The sequence below is a fragment of the Saccopteryx bilineata genome, chromosome 4, assembly GCF_036850765.1.
Source record: "Saccopteryx bilineata isolate mSacBil1 chromosome 4, mSacBil1_pri_phased_curated, whole genome shotgun sequence".
Taxonomy (NCBI): domain Eukaryota; kingdom Metazoa; phylum Chordata; class Mammalia; order Chiroptera; family Emballonuridae; genus Saccopteryx; species Saccopteryx bilineata.
This window is the reverse complement of record NC_089493.1, coordinates 204,630,733-204,653,671: the sequence shown is the minus strand read 5'-3', so window position 1 is coordinate 204,653,671 and position 22,939 is coordinate 204,630,733. Positions and strand designations below refer to the sequence as shown.

The 22,939-nt window shown below is 39.1% G+C and overlaps 1 protein-coding gene across 1 annotated transcript in view; it reads left to right on the top strand.

The window, feature by feature from the left end:
* The window catches only part of HOMER1 (homer scaffold protein 1), a 180,958-nt gene that overhangs the window by 58,629 nt on the left and 99,390 nt on the right, over window positions 1-22,939 (top strand). Inside the window, exons 2-3 of the mRNA XM_066273654.1 lie at window positions 8,487-8,643; window positions 22,676-22,807. Of these exons, the coding sequence (XP_066129751.1) occupies window positions 8,487-8,643; window positions 22,676-22,807 (289 nt within the window). The remainder of the gene's footprint in view (window positions 1-8,486; window positions 8,644-22,675; window positions 22,808-22,939) is intronic.

The following is a 22,939-nucleotide window of genomic DNA, read 5'->3' as shown; positions in this document are numbered from 1 at the left end:
TGAGTATTAATTCACTAGGTTATTTGTAGTAGGTATAAAGGAAACGAGTACCTAAAAATACTGTTGTTCCTTGAAATATTATTGGTATTAGAACTTAAATAATCTTGTAACATTTAATTCATTTTAAAAGTTTTTAGGAATTGGTTAATACTAGAAAATTACTTATTTTAAAACTTTAGAAAGGTACTGCCTATATTAATAAGAATTAAATTCTCATTAACAAAAGGCTATTTTCATAGATTTCCATAGTGTATATTGTCAGTCCTTGGAATTTAATTTTAGTGGCAATCATCTGGGAAGAAAAGAATATTTATAGGCTAATATAATTAAAAGTACAATGCTAATTTAAATGTTGCTGAGTTACCAGGCTTACCTGATGATATATTTTAAAAACACCCAGTATTTTATATGAAATAGTTAGGCTTTTGAATGGGAAAGAGGGACAGATAATGTCACTTGGCAGTTCTTTAATAATGAGCAAGCCAGGTTCTTTGAGCATTGAAGATATTGCTTAAATGTACATATTGAGTAGCTTTGATTGCTCTTTACAATGACTTCTGGCATATCCGTGAGCTTTCAAATGTAGTTACTTATTAAAGTGCCCAAGGTAAGAAAGTTCTATAATTTCTTTTAATAACTAGTACTATGAACCTAATGAAATGACTGAGATTGATAAAAATTACTCTTAAAATAAGGGATGACATATAAAAAATTTAAGTAGAATTGTTACTGTTGAAATGTAGTTTTAAATTTAATCTTAAATTCAAAATGGAGATTGTTAATTTATTTGATAATACTTTCTTTATATATATATGCCTATTAAAATACCTGATGTCATGAAAGTATTTATTTAAATTTTTGAGTTACACTTGACATTCGATGTTATATTAGTTTCATATGTACAACATAGTAGTTAGACATTCATATAACTTACAAAGTGATGCCCCTCGTAAGTCTAATATCCTGGACACCATGCACAGGTATAATATTGCTGACTATATTCCCTATGCTGTACTTTACATCCCTGTGACTATTCTGTAACTGCCATTTTGTACTTCTTAATTCTTTTAACTTTTTCGCTGAAAGTGTTTTTGTGATGCAAACAGTGATTTTCTAAATTAACCTTTAATTTTAATGCGCATTTAACCAATTAAAACACCAAGGAGTTCGGATCATACAATTTAAAACAATCCTTCTAGAAAAGACATTTTGTAGTTGGTAGTATCATATTTTATGTCTATATACCTCTGTTATAACAATATCACTTAAAATTTTTTATTTCCTATACAGTGACTTGGAAGCTTTAAAAAACATAATGCCTGCTATGTGTCTGGTCATCACTAGATGGAGTTCTTGCAGTACAGCTGGGTTTGGGTAGGCGTTAGTAGAATAATCTTTGCTTTCCTCAAAGCATGTAGTAGATTTTTTTTTGTTTCTTTTTTTAATATTCTAAATGTTTAAGCAGCCAGCTGTTAAACACATAACATGGTAATGAGAATACGTGGTTGATAATGCTCAATTCACAATCTTTGCATTGGAGGTCTGGGCAGAAGGGAGTCAAACTGGTTCTCCAATAATTGAGTAGAATTACAATTTATATTAATTTATACATTAAAATTTTTTTGAAGAAACTATGGTGGGAGCTCTAGCTTGTCTGAAGACGTGCTGTGCTGCCCTACAGTGGCACGGAAGTGAAATTCTTCAGGCATTACATCTGAAGTCACATGATCATTAGTGTCTGTCCACTCCTTGTCTGATCCTTGCTCGTGTCCATATCCTTTGGGCCTTAAAGTAGTGTCCATCTTCTCTTGCCACTTCAAACTCAAAAGCCAAGCTGAAGACAGTATTTTCTGCCTTACATCCTGTGTATTTATGTCTAATGAAGGAGAATGTTTTCACAAGGAAGTGAACCTATCTTCAGCACTCTCAGTCCTGCAGTTAGGAAAATTTGGATTTGTGCTTCTCTCCTATGTTCCCTTTATTCCTCTGTAGGACTAATAGGAACAGTTTCATATCGTATGCTCTTAGGTAGCTGTGTTCTAAGCAATTAAAAATTGACACTTATTCTGTGGTTCTTTGGCAGTCTTCAAAAGTGGCCTCTAGAACATTTTCTTCCTCAGTGTTAATTGTGATATAAGTGTAGTTTCCCCCACAATGTCATTTAGGAAAATCTTTTATTACTCCATAAGTTTAAAGGCAAGTTCTAGTTCCCTATTTCATCTCTTCATCTAGCCTCTTCCCCAGAGGCAACTGCTTTTAAATTTTTTTAAAAAATATTTATTGGCCCTGGCCGGTTGGCTCAGCGGTAGAGCGTCGGCCTAGCGTGCGGAGGACCCGGGTTCGATTCCCGGCCAGGGCACACAGGAGAAGCGCCCATTTGCTTCTCCACCCCTCCACCGCGCTTTCCTCTCTGTCTCTCTCTTCCCCTCCCGCAGCCGAGGCTCCATTGGAGCAAAGATGGCCCGGGCGCTGGGGATGGCTCTGTGGCCTCTGCCTCAGGCGCTAGAGTGGCTCTGGTCGCAACATGGCGACGCCCGGGATGGGCAGAGCATCGCCCCCTGGTGGGCAGAGCGTCGCCCCTGGTGGGCGTGCCGGGTGGATCCCGGTCGGGCACATGCGGGAGTCTGTCTGTCTCTCCCTGTTTCCAGCTTCAGAAAAATGAAAAAAAAAAAATGAAAAAAAAAAATTTATTGATTTTTAGAGAGAGAGGGGAGGGGGGGGGAGGAGCAGGAAGCATCAACTCCCATATGTGCCTTAACCAGGCAAGCCCAAGGTTTCAAACCGGCAACCTCAGTGTTCCAGGTCGACGCTTTATCCCACTGCACCACCACAGGTCAGGCTGGCAACTGCTTTTAAAATTTTCAGTTTTGTTTCTCTTGGCGGTTGCCTCCATATCTAATATGCTCTTGAATACTACTATCTCTTGATTAAAGTTTTGGTTGTTAAATCCCTATAGCAAAAAGTTGATTGATAGTAAACTTTCACCGTTTCCACATTTCTTCCTTTCATCTGACTCATTATAGTTATTTTTACAGATTTTTCATTGATTGCAACTTTAAATGTGTCCCCAAAAATCTAATCTTGTCTACTGTGAAGTTGGGATGTTAATGAGTGAGCATGTGTCTAGCCAGCTAGGAGTTCTGTAAGAGCACCAATCACATTTTATTAGGGGGCACATTATTTCAGAGTTTATTACATATAAACTTTGATTATTATTTATATAATTTTAAAATGACAGTTGCCTAGAACAATTAGGAAACTTGTATTATCACATAAGAAGCCTCAAGGAGCCCTGGCCGGTTGGCTCAGCGGTAGAGCGTCGGCCTAGCGTGCAGAGGACCCGGGTTCGATTCCCGGCCAGGGCACACAGGAGAAGCACCCATTTGCTTCTCCACCCCTCCGCCGCACCTTCCTCTCTGTCTCTCTCTTCCCCTCCCGCAGCCAAGGCTCCATTGGAGCAAAGATGGCCTGGGCGCTGAGGATGGCTCTGTGGCCCCTGCCTCAGGTGCTAGAGTGGCTCTGGTCGCAACATGGCGATGCCCAGGATGGGCAGAGCATCGCCCCCTGGTGGGCAGAGCGTCGCCCGTGGTGGGCGTGCCGGGTGGATCCTGGTTGGGCGCATGCGGGAGTCTGTCTGACTGTCTCTCCCTGTTTCCAGCTTCAGAAAAATGCAAAAAAAAAAAAAAAAAAAAAAGAAGAAGCCTCAAGGAGCTAGATTCTTAGTCTTTTCATCTGCTAGTCTGACAGTGTTGGCTTTGTTTTCATGTTAGCTGTCCTCACTAACATGACATCTTCAGGCCCAGGTGTCACTCCAAACACAATACTATTTAAGAGAACATCCCTTTTATTTCTTCTAGAGTGTACTCAGAAGCTTCCAGCCAGTTTTCCCTGTTTATTGCACTGACCAGAATTATTTCGGAGATCCATTCCTAAACCAACTTCTGGCAAGTTGAAAGAGAGTGCTGCGGTTATCTTAGTGAAGGTCAAAGGAGGATGGCATACCAGACCAATACCAGAGGCGTGCTAGGAGGAAGCAAGGAGGAATGATTGGTAGATAGTCAGCCAACAATGTCTGGAATACTGTCAAATGCTCAGTGGAAAATATTACCCACCTTGTTTATTACGCTTTTGCCAGGCTACTTTCTTTTCTTTGAAAAATTAAGTAGAAAGCCAGGGAATTATTGAAATCATAACTTTATAGCCCCTTTGCTACAATATCTAATTGTTCTTACATATCTGAAAAGGATATTTGTAAGCTAGGTATCAAAAGAAGACTAGGAAATATTTAATTTATCTTTCTTCCCCTGAATTTGGTTGTATTTATTGGACCCACACCCTTGCACTTCCTTGGAACAAAATTGATTCAATAATCATATAACATTTGCAGAAACATAAATTTCAATGGTAATGTTTAAAAGCATTGTCATTTACTATTATTTTTATTAATCAAGGCTATCCAAGTGACTAATGTTAACTTAGTGCTTTGTTTCTGGATCTAGAATAAGTAGTCTTTTTGTTTTGCTTTATAGTTTTTTATGATCCTCATTTCTTTCTTATTACACAGTTTCTAGAGTTAAGTATATTGTAATTCTATATATTGTATTATGTCAACTCTAATGAGTTTGAATAAACCTTATTTGTAAAACAAAATTCTGATTTTACTACCTTTTTTTAAGGTCATCATAGCATTCTTCCAGTTTTTCATATCAATATTAAGTAAGATTCCATCACTATATGTAGTACTTTTACAAAGTTTTAGCCCAAGATAAGGAATTTTATAATTAACCTTATACAAGCTTTCCTAAATTATTTTATGGAACTGGAAAATATTCCACTAAGCTTTTCTTAGGCAAGTCATTTGAACTACTCATTGTCCTGATCATTGGTATAGGAAATTACAAAGAAGATGGTCCTGTGGCATTGAAATATGTGTGCATCTGTGTGTTAAGTTCTCTTTTTCTAAGCTAATTTAAAGCATTTCCTGCAAAAATTTCTTTGCTTTTAAAATTGATTTTTGGAATAATTTTTAATTTCTTAGAAGCATTACTTTGAGTGTTGTTAAATATTATCTATTTAAGAAGTTATACTGTAATCATTATTAAATAAGGTCTTAATTTTATAGTACATCTTTTATTTACTAGTGACAATTAGTAATGTCAACAAAGGTGGTAGAATATACAGACCAGCTTTCAGTGAAACATTTACCTGAAAATTTACCTTTAGATTCTCATTCTATGGTTATAAATCCTTTGAGATGTTAATGTGTTACATGAAAAAGAATTCTGAGGTCAAATTTGCCACATGTGGGATTATTCAGGTTTAGTTGGGTTTCTTTACTAGAGGAGCTTGCAGAACCCTTAATATACTAGTGTGCATTGTTAGTATTTCAGAATGGGACATGACACAGTGTCTGCAGAACTTATTTAAACATGGAACGTTCATTTCTAGGACTGTTGTTCAATAGAACATACTTTGGAAAATGCTGGTAGGGTATTTGATGCAGTTAGTGTTTGTGTGAATTGTAATGGAAATAGTATGTCTAACCTTTATGAGTGCCACTCTTTTTTTTTGGAAACAGTATTTGGACACTTGGGATGAATGTTTCACAGATCTTTTTAAGAGATAAGAGCTTTGGGAGTGGGGTGAGTTAAGTGGGGTGAGATAAGAGTTATATTGAGTAGGACACTTGAATTCATGTTAATAAATTAAAATTAATAAAAAAATTTAAAAAAGATAAGAGCTTTAATATTTCAGGTTTAGTTTCTATACTGCTTCTCCAGCTTTTCTCTAAGATGAAATGTGCCTTGAACAGACTAATGGAGTCCATATATGATGGTAGTGAAGCCAGAAATGACTTTCTGACACTTTAGGGAGTGTCATAGAATATATCACTTTCTTTCAAAAGAGATTTTATTATTTTAATAAGAGAAGTTGTTATGGAGGTTTCCAGAAATAAAACTGGGAAGAGCCAGATCACCTACAGGAAAGGCCTCTCCCTTTCACAGTAGCTTTCCAAGGATGGAGTTGATGGTTAGACACACGGGACACACTGCCTATGACTGTTTCCCTGAAGAGCCATTTTGTCAAGGACCCAGCTTTGTCTTCCTGTTTTCTAATTTGTCTTCTTTTTCATACTCTTCTTTCTTTAAAATAAAAAATTTTAATTTAATTGTAAATGTTAAATAATACCAATTAAAACTTCTCTTTAGGAACTGAAACTACTTTAGGAAAGAAAGGTGTTGTTTTATTGGGGAAGGAATTTCTGGTGATTGCTGTTTTCAAAAGAAATTTTACTCGGAACTTGGAAAATTTTGCATTATTATGCTTATATACAGCTAATCTCATACTTGTTTTTCAGACAGTAAAATAATTTGTAATGATCATATGTTAAATACAGTGTGTCCGTAAAGTCATGGTGCACTTTTGATGGGTCACAGGAAAGCAACAAAAGACGATAGAAATGTGAAATTTGCACCAAATAAAAGGAAAACCCTCCCAGTTTCTGTAGGATGACGTGGCAGCATGTGCGCATGCGCAGATGATGACGTAACACTGTGTATACAGCGGGGCAGCCCACGGCCATGCCAGTCAAGATGTGGATGGTACAGAGGAAAGTTCAGTGTGTTCTGTGGCTCGCTAAATTCGAATCCGTGACCAAAGTGCAACATGAATATCAGCGCATTTATAACGAAGTGCCACCACATAGGAATAACATTACTCGGTGGGATAAGCAGTTGAAGGAAACCGGCAGTTTGGTGGAGAAACCCCATTCTGGTAGGCCATCAGTCAGTGACGAGTCTGTAGAGGCTATACGGGATAGCTACCTAAGGATCCCTAAAAAATCTGTGCATGAGCCCACATCAAACAGCACTGAATAGGTATAAAACTGGGAGAGTTTTCCTTTTATTTGGTGCAGATTTCACATTTCTATCATCTTTTGTTGCTTTCCTGTGACTGGTCAAAAGTGCACCATGACTTTACGGACACACTGTATATGTATTTCAATAGTTTGGGGTGGAAAACCTCTATTATATATCTTTAAGGCCCTAGTTGATCTAAGTAGAAGATACTACAGTGGTGAACTACTTTGTTTTCCATATTCCTTTTGATATACTATAATAGAGATTATATTTATATAAACCTTCTCAGTAAGTTATTTACTTATTACTAGAATAATGTTGTTTTAAATGAGTAGAAACTTATAATTAACCTAATGTGGGTCAAATAAAAGGTTTGTATTTTAATAGGATATAGTCAATTGTCATTATTCACAATAGTTATTTTCTTATAAAGGAGCCGCAAACACTGAATTAGTGAATTTTGAACCATTGCTTCTAGGGGGAATATAAAATTAGGTTTCTGCAAGCCTATGTTCATAACATTTTCATCAACCAGTCAGTATATAAGCTTGTTTTATGTGTGTTTCTGTTTAAAGGTACCTTATTTAATATGTACTGTTGATTCATTACCATTGAATTCATGATCAACCGCACTGTGACTCAAGCCTGAAAAAAGCTTATCTAACGTATTATTTACTCAATAAGGCACATCACAGCCCTCTTGCCTCAGGAACAGACACCACTTCAGCACTGTACTTGAGAGCCATTTTAAACAGTGAAAGCACTAGCAAAAAGTACAAAAATGCAAAATACTTGATACTAAGTAGGGCACTTAGTTTATTTTTTTTTTATTTTTATTTTTTTTCCTTTTCATTTTTCTGAAGCTGGAAACAGGGAGAGACAGTCAGACAGACTCCCGCATGCGCCCGACGGGGATCCACCCGGCACGCCCACCAGGGGCGACGCTCTGCCCACCAGGGGGCGATGCTCTGCCCATCCTGGGCGTCGCCATGTTGCGACCAGAGCCACTCTAGCTCCTGGGGCAGAGGCCACAGAGCCATCCCCAGCGCCCGGGCCATCCTTGCTCCAATGGAGCCTTGGCTGCGGGAGGGGAAGAGAGAGACAGAGAGGGAAAGCGCGGCGGAGGGGTGGAGAAGCAAATGGGTGCTTCTCCTGTGTGCCCTGGCCGGGAATCGAACCCAGGTCCTCTGCACGCTAGGCCGACGCTCTACCGCTGAGCCAACCGGCCAGGGCGGCACTTAGTTTAAATATGAGAGATGAAACAAAAAGGCAGAGTGTTACTTTGATCAACCTCAGATGGAAACATGCGTTTCAGGTGACACATCTTTCCACTGCAGAAGACCAAGGAAGTACTTCAAGTGTTGCTTTTGGGGTTACAAATATATTTTATTGAGTAGGCAAATTCACATATACAGAATCTTCAAATATGAAGATTGACTGGAATTGTTTTTAAAAAGCTTATGATTGAATACTTTGAATATTCAGATTTGAAAGAAAGTTTCTGTTGTTTTCAGGATGTGGGCAATTTTTGGTTAAGTGGGGTCATCCTCACCGTTTTCATGATCTGTTGTCCAGTGGAATAAAATTGGCTGTTTTCAGTCTGTCGTTTTATTTTCTCCCCCACAGGGAACAACCCATCTTCAGCACTCGTGCTCATGTCTTCCAGATTGACCCAAACACAAAGAAGAACTGGGTACCGACCAGCAAGCATGCAGTTACTGTGTCTTATTTCTATGACAGCACAAGAAATGTGTATAGGATAATCAGTTTAGATGGCTCAAAGGTAAGTTACATTTACTCTAAGTAATCTTGCTATTTTGCTTTGTATAGTATAGATTTCAGAGGAACTTTGTCTTCATTATAAAATTTTTAAAATTTAAGTTAAAAAAAAGCAAAGTCAATCATTTTTAAGGTTACTTTTTTTGCCCACTAAATTACTTTGATTAACCACCTTATTTATACTAAGTTACATGTCAAAATATTCTACAAACTTGAGGTCAGCTTATTTTCTAAGTAGTCATTGTGTATCTGTTATATGTCAGGCATTATACTAGAAGCTAGGAATATAGTGGTAAACAGAGTGGACAGAGTTTCTATTCTTGGAGCGTACAATTAAGTGAGGACTGGAATTTGTGACATAAACTTCTGTAGACTAGAATGCAGTTCACAATTCCTAAGTCATATGAAGTCTGTCATATCAATATTAAAGCTTACTCTGAGCATCCCTCACTCTGAAGAGAAGTATATGGACATGACCTACATTTTTTCTTTTAGGAGAGGCTAAATAAATTCTATAGAGCATGGCTTACCTGGATTCACATGTCATCTCTACCATCTACTAAGTTTTTGACTTTGGGCAAGTTACTTTTCTTCTGTGAGCTTCTTTGCTCTCACCTCAGTGCTGGTAGTTGTAAGGATTAAATGAGTTACTATCTGCAAAAACTATTAGAACAGTGCCTGATGGATTGTATGCCTTTCAAAAAGAGGGACAATTCCATTTTTTCATCAGTGAATTTTGAATAACACATGCAGGTTAAGGAATACCAAACATCAGATTCTGGATATACAGTGTGTAGAAAAATGAGAGCTTCGTTCTTTTTATTCGTTTTTATGAAACCATGAAAATTTTCTATTCCCAGAAATTTTAGCAGTTCAGTGTAGGAGTTAAGAGCACAGACTATATAGCCAGATGGTTTGGTTGAATTTTTGCTCTACTACTTACTTGCCATATGTCCTAAAGCAAGATATTTGATGTCTTAGTGTGTCTGTTTTCTCATCTGTGAAAAGGGACTAATAAATTATGGGATTGTTGTGAAGATTAAGTAAATTAATTTAGGCAAAGCACTTCAGGGGTGCATAGTAATCACTATAGAAACACTTAACTATTATTATCATTATTAATATTAGGCTATTGATTATTACTTAGTGGTTTGGGGAAATAAAAGAAAATTTTAATTTAATGCTCAAATTTCAGTCTTTTACTGTGTACTCATTTCTTATCTCCTTAACTAGATTATAGGAACCCAGGGGCTATTTGTACTTAGGTACATAAATGACTAATATGTATTTATTTGAATAATTGATCCTATTTTCTTTGTTATTGTTTTTTTCCCCCAAAGTTAGATGGGGGGAGGGAGGCAGTCAGACAGATTTCTGCATGCGCCCAACTGGAATCCACCCGGCATGCCCATCTGGGGCATCACTCCGTTGCTGCTGGAGCCATTCTAGTGCCTGAGGGAGAGGCCATGGAGCTGTCCTCAGCGCCTGGGCCAACTTTGCTCCAATGGAGCCTTGGCTACGGGAGGGAAAGAGAGAGACAGAGAGAAAGGAGAAGGGGAAAGGTGGAGAAGCAGATGGGTGCTTCTCCTGTATATCCTGACCAGAAATCAAACCCAGGACTTCCACACGCCTAAGCCAACCAGCCAGGGCCAATTGAACCTATTTTCATTTTATTTTTTCTTTCTTTTTTTTTTTTTTTAAATGAGAGGAGAGGAGATAGAAAGACAGACTCCCACTTGCGTGCTGACAGGGACCCACCTGGATCCCCGATTGAGGCCGATGCTCTGCCCACTGGGAGCTGATGCTCACAACCAAGCTATTTTTAGCACCTGAGGTAGAAGTTCCACAGAGCCATCCTCAGCCAATGAGCTTGAAACAATCGAGCCATGGCTGTGGGAGGGGAAGATGGGATAGGAGAAGTAGATGGTCACTTTTACTGTGTGCCCTGACTGGGAATCAAACCTAGGACATCCATATGCCAGGTGGATGGTGTACCAGTGAGCCAACCAGCCAAGGCCATATTTTCATTTTGATTTTGAAGATTTAAAGGGCTTGGGAAATAGTAATAGTTCCCAAGTAATAGTTCCCACGTCCCATCTGATGAAATAGCCCTTGGATACCCTCCTCCTGAAGCAACGAACTATTGCTTCTGGCATTTTTGAATGTACTTTGCAGCTTGTAATTTTTTTTTTTTCATTTTTTCATTTTTCTGAAGCTGGAAACGGGGAGAGACAGTCAGACAGACTCCCGCATGCGCCCGACCGGGATCCACCCGGCACGCCCACCAGGGGCAATGCTCTGCCCACCAGGGGTCGATGCTCTGCCCATCCTGGGCGTTGCCATATTGCGACCAGAGCCACTCTAGCGCCTGAGGCAGAGGCCACAGAGCCATCCCCAGCGCCCGGGCCATCTCTGCTCCAATGGAGCCTTGGCTGCGGGAGGGGAAGAGAGAGACAGAGAGGAAAGCACGGCGGAGGGGTGGAGAAGCAAATGGGCACTTCTCCTGTGTGCCCTGGCCGGGAATCGAACCCGGGTCCTCCGCACGCTAGGCCGACGCTCTACCGCTGAGCCAACCGGCCAGGGCCACAGCTTGTAATTTTTAGGCTCTTAAAAACTCCTGTGAAAAAGTTTTGTTTTGTTTCTTTTAATGAAATCTAACCACTGTAACAGTTATTTTTCCTATCACATTTCTCACTTCATTTCTGTGAAGGTTTTTTTTAAAAATTTTTTTCATTAAGAAGCAGAGAGACAGGCTCCTGCATACACCCCAACCAGGATCCACCCAGCAAGCTGCCTACCGTGTGATGCTCTGCCCATCTTGGACTGTTGCTCAGCAACAGAGCTATTGTAGCACCTGAGACAAAGGCTATGGAGCCATCCTCAGCACCCAGGGCCAACTTGCTCCAACTGAGCATGGCTGCAAGAGGGGAAGAGAGAGATAGAAAGGGGAGGGGGGAATGGTGGAGAAGCAGATGGTCACTTCTCCTGTGTGCCAACTGGGAATTGAACTTGGGACTTCCACACACTGGGCTGATGCTCTGCCACTGAGCAAACCAACCAGGGCCTGTGAAGGTTCTTTTAATAAGGAATAATTTTGTCATCTTTTGTAACTATTTAGTGAAATTAACAGATACTACTTATTAATTCAGACTCTAGTGTTACTTCTTTTCCCTGATTCATACCTTTAGTTCTGTATAATCTGTATTTCTCTTTTGGTCCAGAAAACAGATAAAACGTCATTTTATTAGACAGGAAAGTTAAATGGTATATAAAAGTGAAGTTCACCTGAAGTAGCCCCAGGTCCCATCTGATGAAATAGCCCTTGGGTACCCTCCTCCTGAAGCAACACGAACTACTGCTTCTGGCATTTCCGTTTTTGAATGTACTTTGCAGCTTGTAATTTTTAGGCTCTTAAAAACTCCTGTGAAAAAGTTTTGTTTTGTTTCTTTTAATGAAATCTAACCACTGTAACAGTTATTTTTCCTATCACATTTCTCACTATTTTTCCTTTTTCTTTTTTAATTTTTAATTTTTTAAAAATTTTATTTGGAAAATTAACTTTAACAGGGTGACATTGATCAAAAAGAGTACATAGGTTTCAGGTGAACATTTCTATAGCATTTGAACTGTTGATTATGTTGTATACCCATCACCCAAAGTCAAATATTTTCCGTCACTTTATATTTGTCCCTCTTTATACCCTTTCTCCCACCCCCCTCTGCTCCCCATTCACTTATGTCCCCATCCCCTTCCCCAACATTCCTTTCCCCCTGGTAACCACTTTTATCTATGTCTGTAAATCTGTTTTATATCCTACCTGTGTATGAACTCATACAGTTCTTAGCTTTTTCTGATTGACTTGTTTCACTCAGTATAATGTTCTCAAGGTCCATCCATGTTATTGTAAATGTCACTTTATCATCGTTTCTTATGGCTGAGTATAGTATTCCATTTTATATTATATATGTACCACATCTTCTTTACCCAATCCTCTGTTGAGGGACATTTTGGTTGTTTTCATGTCTTGGCCACTGTGAATAATGCTGTGATGAACATGGGGCTGCATGTGTCTTTATGTACCAATATTTTTGAGTTTTGGGGGTAGATAGCCAGTAGAGGAATTGCTGTGTCATATGGTAGTTCTATTCTTAATTTTTTGAGGAACCACCATTCTTCTTCCATAATGGCTGTACTAATTTACATTCTCACCAGCAGTGAATAAGGGTTCTTTTTCTCCACAGCCTCTCCAACTATCTGTCTTGTTGATAATAGCCAATCTGAAAGGTGTAAGGTGGTTTTGATTTCCATTTCTCGAATAGCTAGTGAAGATGAGCATCTTTTCATATACCTGTTCATCATTTGTATGTCCTCTTTGGAGAAGTGTCTGTTCAGGTCCTCTCCCCATTTTTTAATTGGATTGTTTGCTTGTTGTTGCTGAGCTTTGTGAATTCTTTATATATTTTGGTATTAACTCCTTATCTGAGCTGTTGTTTGAAGTATCATCTCCCATTTAGTTGACTGCCTGTTTGTTTTGTTGTCAGTTTCTTTTGCTGTGCAGAAACTTTTTGATTTGATATAGTTCCATTCATTTATTTTTGCCTTTATTTCCCTTCCTTTGGGGTCAAATTTGTAAATTGTTCTCTGTGGCCAAGGTCCATAAGCTTAGTACTTATGTTTTCTTCTATGTAATGTATAGTTTCAGATCTTATATTTAGATGTTTGATCCATTTTGAATTAATTTTTGTGCAGGGGGACAAACTGTGGTCAAGTTTCATTCTTTTGCCTGTGGTTTTCCAATTTTCCCAGCACCATTTATTGAAGAAGCTTTCTTTTCTCCATGTGTGCTTTTGGCTCCTTTGTCGAAGATGATTTGTTCATATATGTATGGTTTTGGTTTTTTTTTTTGTTTGTTTGTTTTTTCTTTCATTTTTCTGAAGCTGGAAACAGGGAGAGACAGTCAGACAGACTCCCGCATGCACCCGACTGGGATCCACCCGGCACGCCCACCAGGGGCGACGCTCTGCCCACCAGGGGGCGATGCTCTGCCCATCCTGGGCGTCGCCATGTTGCGACCAGAGCCACTCTAGCGCCTGAGGCAGAGGCCACAGAGCCATCCCCAGCGCCCGGGCCATCTTTGCTCCAGTGGAGCCTTGGCTGCGGGAGGGGAAGAGAGAGACAGAGAGGAAAGCGAGGCGGAGGGGTGGAGAAGCAAATGGGTGCTTCTCCTGTGTACCCTGGCCGGGAATCGAACCCTGGTCCTCCGCACGCTAGGTCGACACTCTACCGCTGAGCCAACTGGCCAGGGCCATATATGTATGGTTTTATTTCTGGGCTTTCAGTTCTGTTTCTTTGGTCTGTATGTTTGTTTTTCTGCCAAGATGGTGCTGTTTTGATTATCGTGGCTCTATAGTATGATTTGAAGTCAGGTAGTGTGATATCTCCCTCATTCTTTCTCCTCAGGATTGCTTTGGGTATTCTAGGTTTTTTATGATTCCATACAAACCTGGTAATTTTTGTTCTATTTCTTTGAAGAATGACCCTGAGATTTTGATGGGAATTTCATTAAATTTGTATATTGCCTTGGGTAATATGACCATTTTAACTGTTGATTCTTCCAAGCCATGAACATGGAATATTTTTCCATTTCATGGTTTTTCTCAAGTTCTTTCAATAATGTTTTGTAGTTTTCAATATATAGGCCCTTCGCATCCTTTGTTAGGTTTATTCCTAGGTACTTTATTTTTTTTGTTGCAATTGTAAAAGGAATTATTTTTTTGGTTTATTTTCCAAAGTTTCACTGTTGACAGACAGAAAAGCAGTAGACTTTTATATATTGATTTTGTATCCTGCGACTTGACTGTATTGATTTATTGTTTCTAATAGTTTTTTGGTGGAGTCTTTGGGGTTTTCTAAATACAGGATCATGTCATCTGCAAAAAGTGATATCTTTACTTCTTTCCCTATATGAATGCCTTTTATTTCTTTCTCTTGCCTGATCGCTCTGACCAAAACTTGCAGAACTATGTTGAATAAGAGTGGAAAGAGTGGGTAGCCATGTCTTTTTCCTGACTGTAGAGGAAAAGCCTTTTTTTTTTTTTACCATTTAGTATGTTATTAGCTGATGGTTTGTCATATATGGCCTTTATTATGTTGAGGTACTATCCTTCTATTGCAATTTTATTGAGTGTTTTAAACATAAATGGATGTAGTATCTTATCTAATGCCTTTTCTGCATCTATTGATAGGATTGTATGGCTTTTGTTCTATGTTTTTTTGATGTGGTATATTACATTGAGGAGTTTCTGTATCTTGAAGCATCCTTGTACTCCTGGAATGAATCCCACTTAATCTTGATTTTTTGTTGTTGTTGTTTTTTGTATTTTTTTGAAGTGAGAAGTGGGGAGGCAGAGAGACAGACTCCTGCATGCACCCTACCAGGATCCACCTGGCATGCCCACTAGGGGGCGATGCACTGCCCATCTGGGGCGTTGCTCCATAGCAACCGGAGCCATTCCAGCGCCTAAGGCAGAGGCCATGGAGCCATCCTCAGTAACTGGGCCAACTTTTGCTCCAGTGGAGCCTTGGCTGCAGGAGGGGAAGAGAGAGGTAGAGAGGAAGGAGAGGGGAAGGGTAGAGAAGCAGATGGGCACTTCTCCTGTGTGCCCTGACCGGAAATCGAACCCAGACTTCTACACGCCGAGCTGAACTAACCAACCAGGACCTATTATTTTATTTAATGTGTTGTTGTATTTGATTTGCTAGTATTTTGTTTAGGATTTTTGCATGTATTCATTAGAGATATTATATTGGTCTGTAGTTTTCTTTTTTGTATGTTATTCTTGCCAGGTTTTGTTATGATGGTTATGTTGGCCTCATAAAATGTGTTAGAAAGTAATTGCTTCTTCAGTTTTTTGGAAGATTTTGAGAAGGATAGGAACCAAATCTTCTTTGAATGTTTGGTAGAATTCAGTGTAACTATCTGGTCCTCGATTTTTGTGTTTGGGGAGGTTTTTGATAGTTGTATTTATTTCCGCCCTGCTTATAAGTGTTTTTAGGGTTTCTACTTCTTTGTGACTCAGCCTAGGAAGATAGTATAGTTCTAGAAATTTATCTGTTTCCTTTAGGTGAGTCTAGACCCATGATGGTGAACCTTTTTATAAAAACCACCCACTTTTGCAGTGCTGGTCAACCTGGTTCCTCCCGCCCACTAGTGAATGTTCCAGTTTTCCTGGTGTGCGTAGCAGAGCAACCAAACGGTGCTGTGATTGGCCCACCATGAAAGCTGGAACGCCTACTAGTGGGTGGGAGGAACCAGGTTGACCAGCACTGCAAAAATGGTCCATTTTATTAAAAGGTTCACCATCATAGACAGTGGTTTTATTGTTATTTTCAAAGAACCAGCTCTTTGTTATACTAATTTTTTATAGTTTTTTTGTTGTTCTTGTTGTTCTCTATTTCATTTAGTTCTGCTCTAATTTTTACTATTTCATTTCTTCTGTTGACATTGGGTTGCCTTTGTTTCTTTTCTAGTTCCTTAAGGTGTTTACCTGGGATTTCTCTTGTTTCTTGATATAAGCCTGTAATGATATAAACTTCCCTCTTACTACTGCTTTTCCTGCATCCCAGAAGTTTTGATATGTCATGTTGTCATTTTCATTTGTCTGTATATACCTTTTGATCTCTGCTTTTATTTCTTCTTTGACCCAGTCATTTTTTAGAGGAATCTTGTTGAATTGCCACATTTTTGTGGGTTTCTTGACTTCCTTTTTAAATTGAATTCTTTTTTTTTTTTAACAGAGACAGAGAGTCAGAGGGATAGACAGACAGGAATGGTGAGAGATGAGAAGCACCAATCATCAGTTTTTCATTGTGCGTTGCGACATCTTAGTTGTTCATTGATTGCTTTCTCATATGTGTCTTGACCGTGGGGCTACAGGAGACCGAGTAACCCCTTGCTCGTGCCAGCAACCTTGGGTCTAAGCTGGTGAGCTTTGCTCAAACCAGATGAGCCTGCGCTCAAACTGGCGACCTTGGGGTCTCGAACCTGGGTCCTCTACATCCCAGTCCGACGCACTTTCCACTGTGCCGCCACCTGGTCAGGCTGTCAGTTATTTTTGTTTGATGGTATTCCCATACTTCTTTCCCCTGTTTCTTCTGTTTTTAACCTGTGTGTTTCAGTAGTGGCTTTTTGTGGGTGTTTACCATTAGGTTAAGAAAAAAATGTTCATATGTACAAGAGTCCTTTGTCATATGAGTGCTTCTGCACTCCATCGTCCTTTGTTACTGCTGATCTTTATCCTTCCCGTTTATGTTATTGTTGTCACAGATTATCCTTGTTTTTATTGTGACCTTGTTGGAACTTTTACTTGTAGTTTTGATTTGTTTTGTTCTTTGTGTCTGGTTGAATAACCCTCTTGAGTATTTCCTGCAGTGGGAGTGTTCTGGTGATAAATTTCGTCAGCTTCTGTATGTCTGGAAATGTTTTTATTTCTCCTTCATATTTGAAGGATGACTGATGGATATAGTTACCTGGCTGTTAATTTCTTTCTTTTAGTACCTTAAATGTTTGAATCCACTCTCTTCTGGTTTGTAGAATTTCTGCTGAGAAGTTTGATGATAACCTAATGGGCTTTTCTTTATATGTTATGGTCTTCTTTTCCCTAGCTGCCTTGAGAATTCTTTCTTTGTCATTGATTTTTGACAATTTTATTACAATGTGCCTTGGTGTAGGTCTATTTGGGTTGTGGTAACTTGGCATTCTGTTTGCTTCTTGGATTTGAGGCTCTCTTTCCATAGGTTTGGGAAATTCTCATCAATTATTTGTTTGAATAAGCTCTCCATCCTCTTCTTTCTCTCTTCTCCTTTTGATTTACTCATTATTCTTATATTGTTATTTCTGATAGAGTCAGACAATTCTTATAGCGCTCTCTCAGTTTTTTTAATTCATGAGTCTTCCCTTCTTTTCTGTAGCATCTCTAATTGTGTCTTCTCTGTCATTGATTCTTTCCTCTCTCAGGCTTGTTCTGTTAGCCAAACTTGCTACATAAGTCTTCAGTTCACGGATTGAGTTCTTCATCTCTGTTTTTAATCTTTTTTTTTTTTTTTTATATTTTTCTGAAGCTGGAAACGGGGAGGCAGTCAGACAGACTCCCGCATGCGCCCAACCGGGATCCACCCGGCACGCCAACCAGGGGGCGATGCTCTGCCCATCTTGGGGTGTTGCTCTGCTGCAATCAGAGCCATTCTAGCACCTGAGGCAGAGGCCATGGAGCCATCCTCTGCGCCCGGGCCAATTCATCTCTGTTTTTAAAGTTTCAGTCTTCTTGGTGAGGTATTCATTTTGTTCATTACTTTGTTTTCTGAGTTCATTAAGTTGCCTATTGATGTCTTCTCACATCTTGTTGAGTATTTTCAGAACTTCAATTTTGAATTCTCTGTCATTTAACTCCAAGGCTTCCATGTGATTGCGGGTTTTTTTCATTTTCTTTCTGAAATACGTCTCTGTCTTGTATAGCCATGGTATTCAGTTTTTTCTTCCTTGATGGAATTTGTGAGTTATATTGTTAAGAATCCTAACAAGCCCTGGCTGGTTGGCTCAGCGGTAGAGCGTCGGCCTAGCGTGCGGAGGACCCGGGTTTGATTCCCGGCCAGGGCACATAGGAGAAGCGCCCATTTACTTCTCCACCCCTCCGCCACGCCTTCCTCTCTGTCTCTCTCTTCCCCTCCCGCAGCCAAGGCTCCATTGGAGCAAAGATGGCCCGGGCGCTGGGGATGGCTCTGTGGCCTCTGCCCCAGGCGCTAGAGTGGCTCTGGTCGCAACATGGCAACGCCCAGGATGGGCAGAGCATCGCCCCCTGGTGGGCAGAGCGTCGCCCCTGGTGGGCGTGCCGGGCGGATCCCGGTCGGGCGCATGCGGGAGTCTGTCTGACTGTCTCTCCCCATTTCCAGCTTCAAAAAAATACAAAAAAAAAAAAAGAAGAATCCTAACAAAAGAACAACTAAAAATTTTGAAAAAATACAATGAGAAATATAAAAATTATGATAAGTAAAGAATAAAAACTACAGGAAAGATGATTGAAAGCAAATAAAAAATCAAAAGCAAAACACTCACAAAAATAAAAGAATAAAAATATAAATATTATAAAAAGTAAAATTCAAAAATGAAAAAAAAAGAATAAGGAAAAAAATGAAAAAGGGGGGGAAAATAAATTTTGGTTTGAGAGGTTTCTTCCAGTAGGTTTTGCTGTATTACAGCTTTTAGCTCTGTGAAGTTCCTGGGCTGTCTGCTCAGATGTTGCTGTTGCAGTGATGTAGGTGAGGCCATTGTTGCGTTGGTGGGTGGAGCATGTTGTGAGGGCTCTATGGCTCTAACAGTGGCAATCTCAGGCTTCTGGGTGCTTTTTCCCACATCTCAGTGGACTGGGGACTGGATGTGGAGTACCTCTGGTCTTCAAGAGAGTGGCTCTGGAGAGCTAGGTGTGGGGTTTGTCTCTGCCACTCTAAGTACTGGGAGATGAAGGAGGTGGGGGCTGCACTTTAGGTTTCTCTGTCTCTGCCAAGGAACACTGGCCATGACCCTGTACTCTGGCAGCTTTGGCTTATCTCCACTTCTGCCCCTCTATCTTACCACTTCTCCCAGTAGAGGGAGACCTAGTCACTCTGAGTTTCCCCTCTCCATACCCCTCAGACAAAATCGAGAAAGCCTGAGCTTCCCTCCTCTCCATAGTCCAGCAGAGGAAAAATAAACCAGTCACTTCTGGTTTGTCTCCTCTCCTCACCAAAGCCCAAAACAGTTGCATTTTATCTTCCACCACCTTTTTCACACCATCCCACCTTTATAGTCCACTTGGGGGTTCATTTGCTGTGTTATAGTTGTTCAATTTGTTGAAAGCTCAAGGGGGGAAGATCAGGAGTATCTCTCATGCTGCCATTTCTCTGACGTCATTTGCAGAGTAAGACTCTTAAATCAAAGAACTGAGCATTCAAACTGGAAAAGCTAGTCAATATTGTTAGCTTTAACATTTCTATTTCCTGATCATTTTTGCAATAAAAAATTGAATATGGTAGGAAAAGGAAATACATTGTTTTAATTAGAAACTTATAGAAAATTAACCTTAAATATGTCAACATAAGAAATATACAGAACTGTAAGGGTTTTTATGAGTTTATTTGAGCCAAACTGTCAACAATAGCCATGAAACAAAATCTCAAGGGGTTGAGAAAATACTCTGGAAAATGGCCATATTTCCCATTTTCTGTTTACTTTTCTAAGCCGATGTTGTTTATGATAGTTCCCTGCAGGAGTCATTGTTTTCCTTTTTCTTTTTTCTTTCTTTTCTCCTTCCTTCCTTCCTTCCTTCCTTCCTTCCTTCCTTCCTTCCTTCCTTCCCTCCCTCCCTCCCTCCCTCCCTCCCTCCCTCCCTCCCCCCTCCCTCCCTCCTTCCTTTCTTACCTCCTTCCTTCCGTCCCTCCCTCTCTCCCTCCCTCCCCCCCTCCCTCCCTCCTTCCTTTCTTACCTCCTTCCCTCCTTTCTTCCTTCCCTGCTTCCCTCCTTTCATTTCCCTCCCTCCCTCCTTCCTTCCTTCCTTCCTTCCTTCCTTCCTCCCTCCCTCCCTCCCTCCCTCCCTCCCTCCCTCCCTCCCTCTCTTTCTTTCTTTCTTTCTTTCTTTCTTTCTTTCTTTCTTTCTTTCTTTCTTTCTTGTCTTAATGTATATAAGCAGGAGTGGTTTATTTGATGTGACTGACTGTTTTTATTCTTACCACCCTCACTTCTATTTTTTACTACATAATGACTTGAAAAGTCATTAGATGCCCCTGACTAGAAAATGTCCCTTTGTTCTTAATACCTTCACCGTGTGTATAAAGTTTGCTTGAAGTTTTTCTCATCATCCTGCAGAAACAACAGTTTGAACAAGGGCCAGGATCAGGACACTACATGATGTGTAATGACACAGCATTTCTACCTCTTTTCCTTGAAAGGACAAGAACTCTGGGATTGAGAGACATGTTTATTTTATAGAACCAATTTTTTTCTTTTAAGTGGAGTCATTGTAGCATTCTATTCAAGGAAGTTTAATAAACGATTTTTTTAAGAAAAGGTTTAGAGTGTGGATTAAAATGGAACTCTTAAAAGCAGAAAGAAGCTCAATGAAACAGTTAAAACTGAAGGCCCGTGACCAACAGCCCATGGGTCAGTTATCTTATATGCTGTAAAACCCTTTGCTTCCTAACTTTCTGAGTTACAAGGATCAAATGTTAAATGCCCTGTTCTTCTTGAAAACACTTAGATCCCAGATCAATTTTACCTTCCTCAGGGAATACTCAAGGATCATCAGAGCTACAATAGTGCCTTTAGCCTTTTGGTCTCTATCACATCCTGGTCTTATGGTCTTCATAAGCACTTATCACTCTCTCAAATTACATTGGTCAGCTATTTATTTACTTGTTCATTGATTGACTCTTCTTGCTCTAGAATGTGATCTATATTACATCACCTCACTGTATCTCAAGTTTATAGAGTTGTGCTTGACATTAAATAGATATTCAATAAAATAGTTGAATAACTAATGATTCCTTACCATCTGATAATATAGTAGTCTCTCCTTATCCACAGAGGATATTTCCAAGACCATGAATGGATGCGTGAAACCACAGATAGTACCAAATTTTTTTCTATACAAACATACACTTTACAACTTCTCTTTGGCATATTCAAATTGCCAGTAGCACTACTTTCACATTTTGGGATCATTATTAAGTAAAATAAGGGTTACTTGAAGACAAGCACTGTGACACTTGACAGTAGAGCTGATGACCTAGACAGGTGCTAAGTGACTAATGGGCCAGTAGCATATAGAGTGGCTAATGCTGCACAAGGGAGGATTAATAATATCCTAGGGAGGATTGTGAGAGGTTTCATCATACTAGTCAGAACAGTGTGCAATTTAAAACTTATGAATTGTTTGTTTCTTGAATTTTCCATTTATTATTTTCAGACTTATGTTGATTACAGGTGACTGAAATTTCAGAAAGCAAAACTGTGGATATAGGGGATGACTATATATTCCTTTCCATTTAATCTTTTCATTTGACAACAGCCTCTCAATTTAGTGATGTATTAGCCACATTTTACAAAATCTAGAATGATAGGCTAAGAAAAGCAGCTTTTAAATTGAAGAGTAAGGAGGTATATGAGTATATAAATTTTGTAAGACGTAAAAGCAAAACTGAATCGAGGTTAAGGGCTCTCAAATAACAACAAATAACATATCTGTTGTCTGTAAGGGAAAGCAAGGGACCACTCTCTTTCCTACTGTCTTCTTTAGCAGGTGGTGACATACATTTGTTATAACTTTATCTGCGAGGCTCATAACTATTTACATTATATTGTTCACATGGTGAACATTTAGCTTTGTTCTAAAAATGCTTGATTTTCATTTCACATTTAATAGTTCACCAAAATACTACTTACAGGTCTGATAATGTGATTTTTATTAAATTGGAATCACTTTGTACTCTCATTTTTGGAGGGCCTTGGATGACTTAAATAAAATGGATTCTATATTTTATGGTACTGGCAGAGGAAATGAACTCTAAGTTAATATGTTATAATAATAGTTGAAATCTGTTTTAGTGGTCATCAAAGATAATGTTTAATAACTGCTAAAATACTAGTTTTATAAGAAGCTAGGTGTTAAACAAATGATAGTGATTCTCAATATCATGAATTTATACAATTTCATGAGAAAAGAAAGACAAACCCCTACATATCTATATATGTATAGATATGTAGGGGTTTTCCCTTGAATAAAGGAAAAATTACTGAGTGAAAGTCTTTTCTGTTATATTTCAGGTAAGTCAGCTTTAGGAAAATTCTTGATTATGGATTTTAGAAAATTAATGTACAAATAGAAAATTTGTTCTATTGATGTATTCATTTATAAAACTAAATATTTTATGTAACCAAATAGTCTTGTGTTTAAATGTCTTGTTTGCTAATTTTGAATAAATTAACTTAGGCTTGTTTTATTTTTCAGGCAATAATTAATAGCACCATCACCCCAAACATGACATTTACTAAGACATCTCAGAAGTTTGGCCAGTGGGCTGATAGCCGGGCAAACACTGTTTATGGACTGGGATTCTCCTCTGAGCATCATCTTTCAAAGGTAAGTTAATTCGTAAGATCTAAGTGGAAATCTTCATCTTCAAGTCAGATGTCTTAAATATACTACTTACAAAAATTAGGGGATATTTCAAAATTAATATGAAGCGATAAAAAAAATTTTGATTTTTTTTTA